Source organism: Oncorhynchus gorbuscha, linkage group LG20 (assembly GCF_021184085.1).
Source record: "Oncorhynchus gorbuscha isolate QuinsamMale2020 ecotype Even-year linkage group LG20, OgorEven_v1.0, whole genome shotgun sequence".
NCBI classification, from domain to species: Eukaryota; Metazoa; Chordata; class Actinopteri; order Salmoniformes; family Salmonidae; genus Oncorhynchus; species Oncorhynchus gorbuscha.
The window spans coordinates 20,622,889-20,636,714 of record NC_060192.1 but is presented as its reverse complement, the minus strand read 5'-3'; the positions used below and the strand labels follow the sequence as shown (position 1 = coordinate 20,636,714).

The 13,826-nt window shown below is 43.2% G+C and overlaps 1 protein-coding gene across 5 annotated transcripts in view; it reads right to left on the bottom strand.

Annotated features, from left to right (window-relative positions):
- rxraa (retinoid X receptor, alpha a) overlaps positions 1 to 13,826 on the bottom strand; it is a 161,948-nt gene that overhangs the window by 925 nt on the left and 147,197 nt on the right. For all 5 annotated transcript variants that reach the window (XM_046317406.1, XM_046317408.1, XM_046317407.1 and 2 more), the window contains exon 10: positions 7,011 to 7,116. In XM_046317406.1, coding sequence (XP_046173362.1) covers positions 7,011 to 7,116 — 106 coding nt within the window. The remainder of the gene's footprint in view (positions 1 to 7,010; positions 7,117 to 13,826) is intronic.

The following is a 13,826-nucleotide window of genomic DNA, read 5'->3' as shown; positions in this document are numbered from 1 at the left end:
TTTCACCTCAAATTCATATTACTAACAACTCAAATAAGAACTTCCAATTGTTATTTTATTTTCAACTTAATGTTTCTTTTGGAAATAACAGCTCTACCAATCAGTTGAGAGGAGAAAAGCAATACCGTATTATATTACAAAACTTACTTTAAGTCTTCTGTAATGGCTTTTATTGGTATGTAAGCATTGTTAAATGAGGACTGTTGTCCAATTTGAACAATTATGGTCATTTGGTATGTCCAAACATGAATATTCAATGACATTGAAATGAATGTGTTTTAAATTGGTGTATAGTGCAATGTTACTATTATAGGCATTATTTTATAGGCAAACTTAAGTCTGAATATTGATTAATTGACCCAATGGGCCATGAAATGTGTCTTAACCAATTTATGTTGAGTTGTCAACAATTCATTTATATTTTTCACCAAAATAAGTATTTTTAATTAAAAAGGTTATTGACCCTATTTTAAGTCAAACATATTTTTTTCCTGACATATCAACTGCCTGGTTGAGCAAATTATTTTCCAAATGATTGCTTTTGAGCATTTTTCCATTTTTAACTATTTATCTTCAGATTCCTACTTTCAAGGACTTTACTAACAGTAATGGTGCAGAATTAATCCCTCACACACGGAATTCCTGCCTTTAATCCCATATCTTTGGTGACTGATTTTGACTTATTTTACAGTGGACAAAGAGTGCCACAACACAGTACCACAACACAGTACCACAGCTGCAGCAACCCAAAAGGATACACATTATGTTCATTATAATGCAGGAAGGCTGGAGAAATTGACCAATCAAATTCAAGTCAAGATCATTTTTTCATTTCCACTTCTAAATCCATCGTCAAGACATTCTCTACCCGTCGGCTGAGAATACGGTTAAAGGGTTAATACCACAAAAATTACAGTTGCCTGTTCTGCTGACAAACAGATCAATGAATAACAAAGTTGTCTGATTAATATAATAGGCCTACGAGAAGGGGAGACACAAATAGCCTACAATATGACGTCCATCTAGCCTGGAGGAGGAAGTTAATTGTCCAAAAACAAACTTTGAAGTGTCACTGATCCAACAATGATAAAGAGTGAATATTCACATTCACCGGATGGCCGATGCTCTCCGATGGTGCCAATAAGATAGTCTATAGCCTACTGTTCACTCAATTACGTTTAGAATTTGGATATCTAAATTACAGAGTATTTTCAAAGTCTGCTCTATACAGCAATAGCCATTTACTTTATAAACTATGTTTCCTGCGTCTGTATTTTGAAATATTGCGAAATATGCCTGGCTGGTCCTTTATACTTTTCACAGACAGTCGCAACTCAACAATAACCTATTTGGCAGTGTTGTGTTCGAGACCACCTAAATAAAGTGAGACCGATTCAAGACCAAGACTGAAGCAAATTGAGTCAAGAAGAAGACAGCCGGGAGGGGGACAAGGGGTGTGACACCAAGTCAAGACCGAGTCCAATTCAAGACCACGATTGTTATTCTGTCAAATCACCACCATAATAAGAGTTTAAAATGTCCAGTATTTCTGTGTTCAGATTTCAGAACAACGTGCATTCTTTAGACATTCAGAATAAATGCATGCTGAAGGAAAATAGAGCCAGCGGCTGCAGCAGGCATTATCAAAGAGGATGGTTGCTAATTTGTTAGCTTCTCCATTTAAAGAATTTGGTTTTAAACGATCATCACCGGGTGAGTGGAATTGTGTTTTTTATTGCAGCGCGTTTGCTGTTGTTAGCCATCTCTTTGAAAATACCTTATGTGTGTGAAACTTTGTTGCATTTAGAGTGGAAATGACAGCATTCTAGCAGCAAGAAATCTTACAAAAAATCATCTGTTCATAAACACTCCCTTAAAGAATATGACACAATTATCTGACAAGCGACTACTTAGATATGGTCATTTTTACATTTTCATAAATTCTTAGATGTAACGAGTACACTAGGAGTCGGGAAGCAAATACAGGGAGTGAATTTAATAAATAACAGAAAAAAAACAAGACATACGAATAGCTTACAGACATAAAACACATGAACAGAATCAATAACGCCTCAGGAAAGAACCAAAGGGAGTGACAGATATAGGGGAGGTAATCAGGAAGGTGATGGAGTCCAGGTGAGCCTTATGACGCGCAGGTGCACGTAACGATGGTGACAGATGTGCGTAATAATGAGAAAACTGGTGACAACGAGTGCCAGAGTGGGGGAGCGGGAGTAAACGTGACATTAGAATGTTTGGGAATTATTTATACTAGGGCAATTGTCAAAAGTCTATAGCAATATAGAGTGGGAAAGTGGCTGTGCGTTTGGACAATTAATAGACACTGCAGTAAATGAAAGTGAATAAAAACATCTGTCTTGGGCCCTCCCGAGTGGCGTAGTGGTCTGATGCACTAGAGATCCTGGTTCAAGTCCAGACTCTGTCGCAGCCGGTCGCGACCGGGAGACCCATGGGGTGGTGCGCAATTGGCCCAGCTGGTCTGCGCAGCGCCCTCAGAGCATGCGCAGACCAGTTGGCCGGTGTGTTTACGGACATATTCAATCAATCCCTATACCAGTCTGCTGTTCCCACACGCTTCAAGAGGGCCACCATTGTTCCTGTTTCCAAGAAAGCTAAGGTAACTGAGCTAAACGACTACCGCCCCGTAGCACTCACTTCCGTCATCATGAAGTGCTTTGAGAGACTAGTCAAGGACCATATCACCTCCACCCTACCTGACACCCTAGATCCACTCCAATTTGCTTACCGCCCAAATAGGTCCACAGACGATGCAATCTCAACCACACTGCACACTGCCCTAACCCACCTGGACAAAATAAATACCTATGTGAGAATGCTGTTCATCGACTACAGCTCGGCATTCAACACCATAGTACCCTCCAAGCTCGTCATCAAGCTCGAGACCCTGGGCCTCGACCCCGCCCTGTGCAACTGGGTACTGGACTTCCTGACGGGCCGCCCCCAGGTGGTGAGGGTAGGCAACAACATCTCCTCCCCGCTGATCCTCAACACGGGGGCCCCACAAGGGTGCGTTCTGAGCCCTCTCCTGTACTCTCTGTTCACCCACGACTGCGTGGCCACGCACGCCTCCAACTCAATCATCAAGTTTGCGGACGACACAACAGTGGTAGGCTTGATTACCAACAAAGACGAGACGGCCTACAGGGAGGAGGTGAGGGCCCTCGGAGTGTGGTGTCAGGAAAATAACCTCACACTCAACGTCAACAAAACTAAGGAGATGATTGTGGACTTCAGGAAACAGCAGAGGGAACTCCCCCCTATCCACATCGATGGAACAGTAGTGGAGAGGGTAGCAAACAAACAAACACAGACAAACTGAATTGGTCCACTCACACTGACAGCGTCGTGAAGAAGGCGCAGCAGCCCCTATTCAACCTCAGGAGGCTGAAGAAATTCGGCTTGTCACCAAAAGCACTCACAAACTTCTACAGATGCACAATCGAGAGCATCCTGGCGGGCTGTATCACCGCCTGGTACGGCAACTGCTCCACCCTCAACCGTAAGGCTCTCCAGAGGGTAGTGAGGACTGCACAACGCATCACCGGGGGCAAACTACCTGCCCTCCAGGACACCTACACCACCCGTTGTTACAGGAAGGCCATAAAGATCATCAAGGACATCAACCACCCGAACCACTGCCTGTTCACCCCGCTATCATCCAGAAGGCGAGGTCAGTACAGGTGCATCAAAGCTGGGACCGAGAGACTGAAAAACAGCTTCTATCTCAAGGCCATCAGACTGTTAAACAGCCACCACTAACATTGAGTGGCTGCTGCCAACACACTGTCATTGACACTGACCCAACTCCAGCCATTTTAATAATGGGAATTGATGGGAAATGATGTAAATATATCACTAGCCACAATGGTAGCCACAATGCTACCTTATATAATGTTACTTACCCTACATTATTCATCTCATATGCATATGTATATACTGTACTCTACATCATCGACTGCATCCTTATGTAATACATGTATCACTAGCCACTTTAACTATGCCACTTTGTTTACTTTGTCTACACACTCATCTCATATGTATATACTGTACTCGATACCATCTACTGTATGCTGCTCTGTACCATCACTCATTCATATATCCTTATGTACATATTCCTTATCCCCTTACACTGTGTATAAGACAGTAGTTTTGGAATTGTTAGTTAGATTACTTGTTGGTTATTACTGCATTGTCGGAACTAGAAGCACAAACATTTCGCTACACTCGCATTAACATCTGCTAACCATGTGTACGTGACAAATACAATTTGATTTGATTTGGGAGGGTTTGGCCGGCAGGGATGTTCTTGTCCCATTGTGCTCTAGCGACTCCTGTGGCGGGCCGTGTGCAATGTATGCTGACACGGCTGGCCTCCGGGTTAAGCAAACACTGCCAAGAAGCAGCTTGGCTGTATTGCGTTTTGGAGGACGCACGGCTCTCGACCTTCGCATCTCCCGAGTCCGTACGGGAGTTGCAGCGATGGGACAAGACTGTTACTACCAATTGGGGAAAAAACTTCTTTTTTTGTAACCTTTTGTCTTGTACAGGACCGGAGTCTATGCAAACTGGTGCGCTATAGCCAACCAGAGCTACAATAGACCTTTATAAAAACAAGCCATTTGCCACACGGGCCTGCCATCATTCACTTTGAACTGGACTGAGTGTTTACAGGCATTAGATGAACCTTCTCAAACTTTTTCAGCTATTTGGCTGTCAAAATTGCACTGAAAACGATGGGGAATTGTGTCCTCCTCGTCCTTCTGCAGTGCGCCTGCCAATGCATGCTTGTCCCAACCAAGCACCCAAGCTAACTGGATAAAGTAGGCTAGCTTGCCAGCTCGCTACGTCCAGACACAAATGAGAGAACACCTCACTCTGACCATTTTACTTGCCATAGCAGAGCTGGTGAGGCTGTTCTTGACTAACTATAACTTTTTTTTGCCAACGTTTACTGACACCAGTAATATTCAGCAGGTGTTACTCGTTCGTAAATTCATCAGTTGTTCTGCGCTCTGGCACACTCAGATCAGAGTCCTCTGAAATCGGAGTAGATAGCTAGAGTGCATTTGCGAACACAAGAGATATGCTAACTGTATAATAGTCGTTTAAGTTATTGCTAGCTAATAAAATGACACTTGTAATCTCTAGCTGTGTAGCCACCAAAAAACGATATGAGGGGAAAAATCAGTCACTCACCACTCAATGGCATGACATGACATCCTCCTAGCAGCTAGCCAGCTAACATTAGGTTCAGTGTTTTTAACTTGCTGCATAAGTATATAAATATACGTATACTAGCCTATTAGCCATGTTATGGCTGACTTGTGATCATTGCTCTTGCTAGTTTGATTGTATTGACATTCCCAGCCTTTGTTACATTTGTCTGTATTTTTCCAGAATATTGAGTAATTGAAACTGAAACAGTGCATCCCGAATGGAGGCAGTAAACAATGTACCAGGCCAGCTGTGATTTACAACCTGATAGTAATATTTATTGGACTACCAAGAAATGTATTGGTGTATTATATTAGTCATGTATTGAACTGCATACATCTATTCTGCCAACAGTGCCTTAGTGTATATTAAACCCTCTTATAAAGTCGTTTTCTTTTTAGCATAAACTGGGAATTTAATATTTTTGTTGATATTAAAAAGATTGTCTGTTTGCTTCATATCATCAAAGTAGTTAAATCGCTGTCAGTTTAAACTGGTTACTTTGTGTGCTAAACGTCAAATGTTTTGTTTTGCAATAGGAAGTAATAGTTTTACATTTCATTGGAGAAATGCTTATATGACCTTGTGTTTTTGTATTCTTATGATTGGGACCTACTGGCTCATTACAATGTTACAGTTTATGAACAGCTTATCCTTTAACACCATGCTGTTTGTGCTTTCTTTCCATCAGCCCTCTGCAGTGGTGTAATGGTGCCTGGAGAAGTATACTCTCCTAAACGGCCCGCCCAGTGAAAGAAAGGCACCTTCTGTGAATAATCCTATGTTTCCATATGTATTTTTTTTTAAATCACACTTATTTTTATTCGAGAAAAGACAAACATTTGATGGTCTAAGTCCACAACAGTGCTTAATAAACCACATAAATCTGATTGGGTAGGCCTGTCGGGGCCTGGCTCCACAGTGGTTGGGCCTGTATCCACCCAGGCCCATCCATGTCTACGTCCTGATACAAACAGCGCATGATGACAAATGCGCATCAGAAATAGGATTTTTAAAAATTCAATACCTGGTTTGCATACCCATTGTTGCCTTAGTCAGTATTAGTAGTTAGTATTTACTGGCAGATATCCTACGTTTACCTACCCTACCAGCTACTGATGTCATTCTTCTGTGAGCTGCTCCATGCCACAACCAGCTGAGAGCTGCACACTCCTGCTGCCCGCAGATCATCCACTGAAACTTAGGCTGTGTGTGAATATATTTCACATGCTTTGCGATTGTGTAGGCTACTTTGTGCATGATTTCTCTATTGTTCTACAGAATTGATAAGTCATTTACCTCCACGACACTACTTTGATACGCATCAGTAGGGAGAAGTGAGTGTGCGCAATGCCCACCGAAAAGGGGGTATACAGTTTATACCAGCGTATACCCTCCGCTACACCACTGGCACTTTGTGTTTTACAAAAAGTGCACTCGCCAATACGCAAACATGTCTATAATAGATACGGCTGTTAAGATATTCATGTTTTAAGAAAGTGTGTATACTTGGCCTGGCGAAGCGGTTTTAATGCGCTAACTGAATTGTTTTACTCCACTGGTCTCTGCTGGTCTCAGGAAGTCCTCACTGTCCGAGACAGAGTCAAGACTGAGTACACATTTATTGGACACCAAGACAAGACCAATACTCTCAGACTCAAGACCAATAGACCAGACTCGAGACCGTCTCCAGTACTACAACAATTTACATTAGGGGAAGCTTAGTTTATGGAGGGAGGTTCATGTATCCGTACCTGCCAGGCTGATCTGGGTATTTCTGTTTGCAGTAGGCCTCCAGAGAGGCGTAGACCTTCTCTCTCAAAGCCTCCACCTCGCCTGGGTTTGACAAGCCTTTAGAATCTGAGGAGAGACACACAGCACTGCATCATACAACCAGGCACAACAGGATATCAAAATGTGGATTTATGCATGTCTGTACAGCTTTGTCTGTACATGTACAGCTTTGTGTGTACATTCAAGCATGTGTGTGTGTGTGTGTGTGTTATATAGTATGCCTTTGTGTCTGTGGCTGTACATGTTGTGACGACCCTCCCACTCTGTCTGCCGTATTCTCTCTTTGTTCTTGTTTCCTTATTAGGATGCCGGTGGGCGGAGTTGGGAGGGTCGTCAGCTACATGGGAAACACCTGGGCCAGGTGTCTCCCAGGATAAATAGACCTCTTCCACATTCATGGAAGAGACTCTCTCCATGCAGACACCCTTTGTAGATTGTTGTGGTTCTTGGTGGCCTTTTGTTTGTTTTGGCACCTTTCATCACCCTGCATTATCACATTCATGCAAAACACTCACTTACATTACTGATGACACACACCATTGTATATTATACTTAGTTGCTTTAGTTAATAAATATATATTTTGCTACTCCTTATTTCCACGTTGTCTCCCTTTGTTACGGGCTTTGAGCCGGTTCGTGACAAGTGGGGGCTCATCCGGGATCTTTGAACTATTGGTTTGGGAGACTGTGGAGGTACGTGTTTGGTTTGAATATTGTGTTTGAGTGTGATCGGTCCAATATTGGTTGCCTTTGTTTGGTTTATGTGCTGCGTTGGAGAGAGTATAATGGTTAGTTTCCAGGCCTTGCCAAGCCTGGAAACTTGTTCTACTCTCTGTTGGGAAGTCAGTCTGAGGAGGTGAGTAAATCGGCTGTGTACCTCTGTAGGAGATTTGTGTAGGGTAGTGGTACTTGCTACCCGGAGCTGTAGCCTTTTTTCCCCTGATAGGCTTAGTGACGTGTTTCAATTTTGGACATGTTGGGCATGGTTAAATGTTTTATTTTTGTGTGGTGTCTGTGGACTGAGCAGTTGTCTCGGGGGCACATCTGTGGCTTGGTGGAATTTGCCAGCATGCTGGGGAGTTCTATTTCCTTGACAGCGGGCTACAGTGCGTAAATACCCACCGCAAATCTGAAGACTAGGGTTGAGTTAATGTAGGTTTTGGGGAAGCTCTGTATCTCATCTCTCTTCTGTGGTGCTCAGGGTGATTGTCATTTCTCTGGTTGTGGTCTGATGTGCTCAGCAGAGGGGTTGAGCAAGAATATTTACTTATGACTATTGTGTCTCATGTACACACGTTCATTCGCTTTCCATCAGAGGAACTGTTAGAATTATGTACTAAAGAACAGCTATTGAAGATCGCTGAACACAAGGTTAAATGATTGAAATGATGGAAATTCTGTTTTGTGCGAAGTGACTATGAATCGTTGGAAGTGACTATGAATCGTTGGAAGTGACTATGAATCGTTGGAAGTGACTATGAATCGTTGGAAGTGACTATGAATCGTTGGAAGTGACTATGAATCGTTGGAAGTGACTATGAATCGTTGGAAGTGACTATGAATCGTTGGAAGTGACTATGAATCGTTGGGAGTTGTAAAAATGAAGGACCCTGATGTTCTTTTCGTTGGAGTTTGTAGCTGTTGTGGTCTTTTGTGCCATGTTCCTGAATGTTTATGTGGCTGACCATTGTTTTGGGTTGTCATGTTCTATCTTTCCTGTCTGTTCCCCCCTGGTCTTGTGTTCTTTCCTCTTAAATATTGCTTCCTATGCGCAAAGGTTGCTGAGGTCTGAGGAGGAGGTTGGATGGGGCAGGTGGAGGTGTGAACTCATAACCCCTCACCAATTTGGGATGCAGAGGCTGCAGAGGCTGTGTCAATTTGGGACGCAAGGGGCTGTGTCAATTTGGGACGCAAGGGGCTGTGTCAATTTGGGACGCAAGGGGCTGTGTCAATTTGGGACGCAAGGGGCTGTGTCAATTTGGGACGCAAGGGGCTGTGTCAATTTGGGACGCAAGGGGCTGTGTCAATTTGGGACGCAAGGGGCTGTGTCAATTTGGGACGCAAGGGGCTGTGTCAATTTGGGACGCAAGGGGCTGTGTCAATTTGGGACGCAAGGGGCTGTGTCAATTTGGGACGCAAGGGGCTGTGTCAATTTGGGACGCAAGGGGCTGTGTCAATTTGGGACGCAAGGGGCTGTGTCAATTTGGGACGCAAGGGGCTGTGTCAATTTGGGACGCAAGGGGCTGTGTCAATTTGGGACGCAAGGGGCTGTGTCAATTTGGGACGCAAGGGGCTGGTATGTTCCGGGGTCCTTGTTGGTCCCCGGTTTTATGGGGGGGAATGTGACGACCCTCCTACTCTGTCTGCCGTATTCTCTCTTTGTTCTTGTTTCCTTATTAGGATGCCGGTGGGCGGAGTTGGGAGGGTCGTCAGCTACATGGGAAACACCTGGGCCAGGTGTCTCCCAGGATAAATAGACTTCTTCCACATTCATGGAAGAGACTCTCTTCATGCAGACACCTTTGTAGATTGTGTTGTGGTTCTTGGTGGCCTTTTGTTTGTTTGCTTTGGCACCTTTCAACACCCTGCATTATCACATTCATGCAAAACACTCACTTACATTACATTTACATTTACATTTAAGTCATTAAGCAGACGCTCTTATCCAGAGCGACTTACAAATTACATTACTGATTACTGATGACACACACCATTGTATATTATACTTAGTTGCTTTAGTTAATAAATATATATTTTGCTACTCCTTATCTCCACGTTGTCTCCCTTTGTTACGGGCTTTGAGCCGGTTCGTGACAATGTAGACGAGAGACAGGGAGTGTTATTAGTAAACAGCAGTGGACAGGCTGGCTGCCCATAAGACCTGCATGCTGCCATCAGAAGCCTTTAACACTATCAAATGACATGTGATCTACCCTACTGGTTTTTGTCTCATATACATATGCAGGGTAATTCTCCCCATTACAGCCTGGATGAGGCAACACATGTAGGTTATGTATATGACCTTGTTTTCCACAATGGCAAGAGGTTGGATAACCCTACACTCGGAGGCAATTTGCAGTAGAACTTGTTCTTTGCATTGGCTATTTTGATAAAAAGCGTTTCTTTCCTTCAAACATTTTATTTTTATTTTCAATACATATCGACAAATTTGCATACATATCGACAAAGCATCTCGGAAAAAGTCCTAGGAATCCTCTTAAAGCCTGTTTTTAAGACAACAACAAACTGCCAGCTTTTAGGATGATGTTACACTGCACAGACAAACTCTGATCTAGAAGTAAAATCAACTCATACATTTTGCATTTACATTTGAGTAATTTAGCAGACGCTCTTATTCAGAGCAACTTACAGTTAGTGCAAATGTCTTAATAGCTAGGTGAGACAACACATCACAATCACATCAAGTACATTTTCCCCCAACAGTTTTTATCAGCAAAATCAGTGCTAATAGCGAAAGACAAGTGGCCTTTTTTTTAAAACCAGGATGCGTGAGTTATTTAAGATACTCTTCAGAGGTAATAAAAGTTGCGTCATTAAAGTTGATATCCGCTGGTAATCACTACAGTTTGAGGTACCGCACAGGAAAGATAGTGATGAAGCTCAATGACATTGTTGCAAATGGTGGGGAATAACCAATCGCGATGAGGCATGGCCAGGTGTGATTTCTATAGTACGCTTCAGACAACCACGTTTAAAGTGACTGTGAATCAAATGTTGCATTGATAAAACGAATGATAGAATTTTCATCTGACACGATCACTTTGCCTATTCTTAATTATTGCCTAATGTTGGCATGCATAACCACATAGTTTTTGGTTTGTATTTGACCCCCAATTTCGATCTTGTCTCATCGCTGCAACTCCCAGACGCGCAGCAAAGGTCGAGTCACGCGTCCTCTGAAACATGACCCGCCAAATTGCGCTTCTTAACGCTTGCCCACTTAACACGAAACCAGCTGCACTAATGTGTCAGAGGAAACCCCATCCAACTGATGACAGAGGTCAGCCTGCAGGCACCCGGCCCGCCACAATGAGTCGCTAGAGCGCAATGAGACAAGTAAAGCTCCCCGACCAAACCCTCCCCTAACCCGGACGATGCTGGGCCAATTGTGTGCCGCCCTACGGGACTCCCGATCACGGCCGGCTGTGATACAGCCTGGGATTGAACCCAGTGCTGTAATGATACCTCCAGCACTGTGACGCAGTGCCTTAGACCGCTGTGCCACTCAGGAGGCCCCGCGTAACATATTTTTGACCAATTCTGATGGTTGTTAATAGAGGATTTCAATTTTTTTTTTTACAAATATTACTGTTTTAACAGCTTTGGCATCAAGTCACTTGCCGATAATGTTGAACACAATCAAAGTAAACATAATCCCCTAGATGCCTTCAATTGCCCAATTTATAGGCATGTGTAGGCATATTTTTTAATAACATAATGCTGCGCTCCAAAGGGACTTGAAATAACATGATGTAAATAAATAATACAGTAATTAAATAATACAAAGAAACATATGTTTATTCACTAGCCTACTGGTTAGACGTATTTAGGCATGTTATGTGAAATAGGCCTCATGTGAAATCATTGTCAAAATCGCAAGAGATACTGTTGCATGTAGGTCTAGATTATTAATTGATTGATCATATCAAAAAATAAATATCAAAACATTCTATCAACAACTCGAAAGCAATTGCATGTGGCTCAGGAACCACTGACTCTGCATTTTTCTATCAAGACACCTGCTGGTTAGCATAGCTCATGAGGTCTCCTAAACTGTCGACTACGTGGGACTAAAGATGCTTCATGCATAGCTTTTATTTTTACCCATAAGAGTAGGAGTAAATTGTCTCTATTCTCAGAATTTACAACACATGTTCTACTCCTAGACACTTTATGTATACGGGCATAAAGTGTCCTGATTAAAAAGTGCCCTGATTCAAAATATTATGCAACACATTTCTGGGTCTGATTGGTTACCACTGAGCAAGTATTTGTTTTAAAGGAAACTGAAAAGGCCTGAATACAGCAATACTCTCATCTCAGTGTGGGAAAGGACTCAGTCCCTCTGAATCCCAGCATTCCCTGTTAGGCCATCTCTGTGAGATGCCCCTAATTAGGGGAAAGTAGGCTGTGATGTGTTCCAGAGCCGGGGCTATAACAGAGTGACCCAGGAGCACAGAGGAGCAGTCTGTCCTGGGAGAATGAGGCCCGGCGGCACGTTCCCACACTGCTCTTTGTCTCCGGGGCCACGGCACAGACTCATTAAAGACAGGGAGCATGTCTGGTGCCAGCTGGGCATTGCTGGCGCGGGCACTCAGCATGGTAATGAAGTTAACCCTGGCCTGTACCATAGAGGAGAGGGCTAGCAGATGGCTAGCGGAGGGCTAGTGCAGGGCTAACAGAGGGATGGCAGAGGACTAGCGGAGGGCTAGCAGAGGGCTAGTGGAGGGCTAGCAGAGGGCTAACAGAGGGCTAGTGGAAGACTAGCAGAGCAGAGGGGGGTCCACCCTATGTTCTCTTTCACTCCTATGTTCCCTGGGCCCTAAGTTCCCTCAACCTGTGTTCCCTCAGCCCTGTGATCTATGATCCCTGTGATCTATGAGCCCTGGGCCCTATGTTACCTCAGCCCTATGTCCCCTCACACGTCCGTTCCCTGCACCCTTTATTCCCTCAGGCCTATATTCCCTAAACCCTATCTGTGTTTCCCCTTGTATTCATTTAGCAGCGGTGGGTCACCACTGTTAAATCGTTACCGCCACGCCCCAAAATATGATTTAAAAATATATATGTGTAAGTTCGAATCCCCCCAAAATCCCAGCGAAAAATATATTTTAAATGTGGACACATTGAGGTGTTGTGAAGAAAAGTGCAATCATCACCTTGAAAATTAAGATTATTGGCTCGATTCAATCCAACCAGTATTTTAGTATTTACGCAAAATAACACAGACACTGGACAGAGGAACTCTGCCTCGAAAGCCAGCCTCCCGGAGTCGTCTCTTCACTGTTGACATTTAGACTGGTGTTTTGTTGGTACTATTTAATGAAGCTGCCAGTTGATGACATGTGAGGCGTCTGTGTCTGAAACTAGACTCTAATGTACTTGTCCTCTTGCTCAGTTGTGCACCGTGGCCTCCCACTCCTCTTTCTATTCTGGTTAGAGCCCGTTTGCGCTGTTCTGTGAAGGGAGTAGTACACAGCGTTGTACCAGATTTTCAGTTTCTTGGCCATTTCTCGCTTGCAATAGCCTTCATTTCTCAGAAAAATAATAGATTGACGAGTTTCACAAGAAAGTGCTTTGTTTCTGGCCATTTTGAGCCTGTGATCGAACCCACAAATGCTGATGGTCCAGATACTCAACTAGTCTAAAGAAGGCCAATTCTATTGCTTCTTTAATGAGGACAACAGTTTTCTGCTGTGCTAACATAATTGCAAAATGGTTTTCCAATGATCAATTAGCCTTTTAAAATGCTAAACTCGGATTAGCTAACACAACAAGTGATGGTTGCTGATAATGGGCCTCTGTACGCCTATGTAGATATTCCATAAAAAATCTGTCGTTTCCAGCTACAATAGTAATTTACAACATTAACAATCTTTGCACTGTACAAAAACAAGGACAATTATAAGTGACCCCAAACTTTTGAACGATAGTGTATATATATAATATACAGTGTATATATATATATACAGTACCAGTCAAACGTTTGGACACACCAACTCATTCAAGGGTTTTTCTTTAATATTACTATTTTC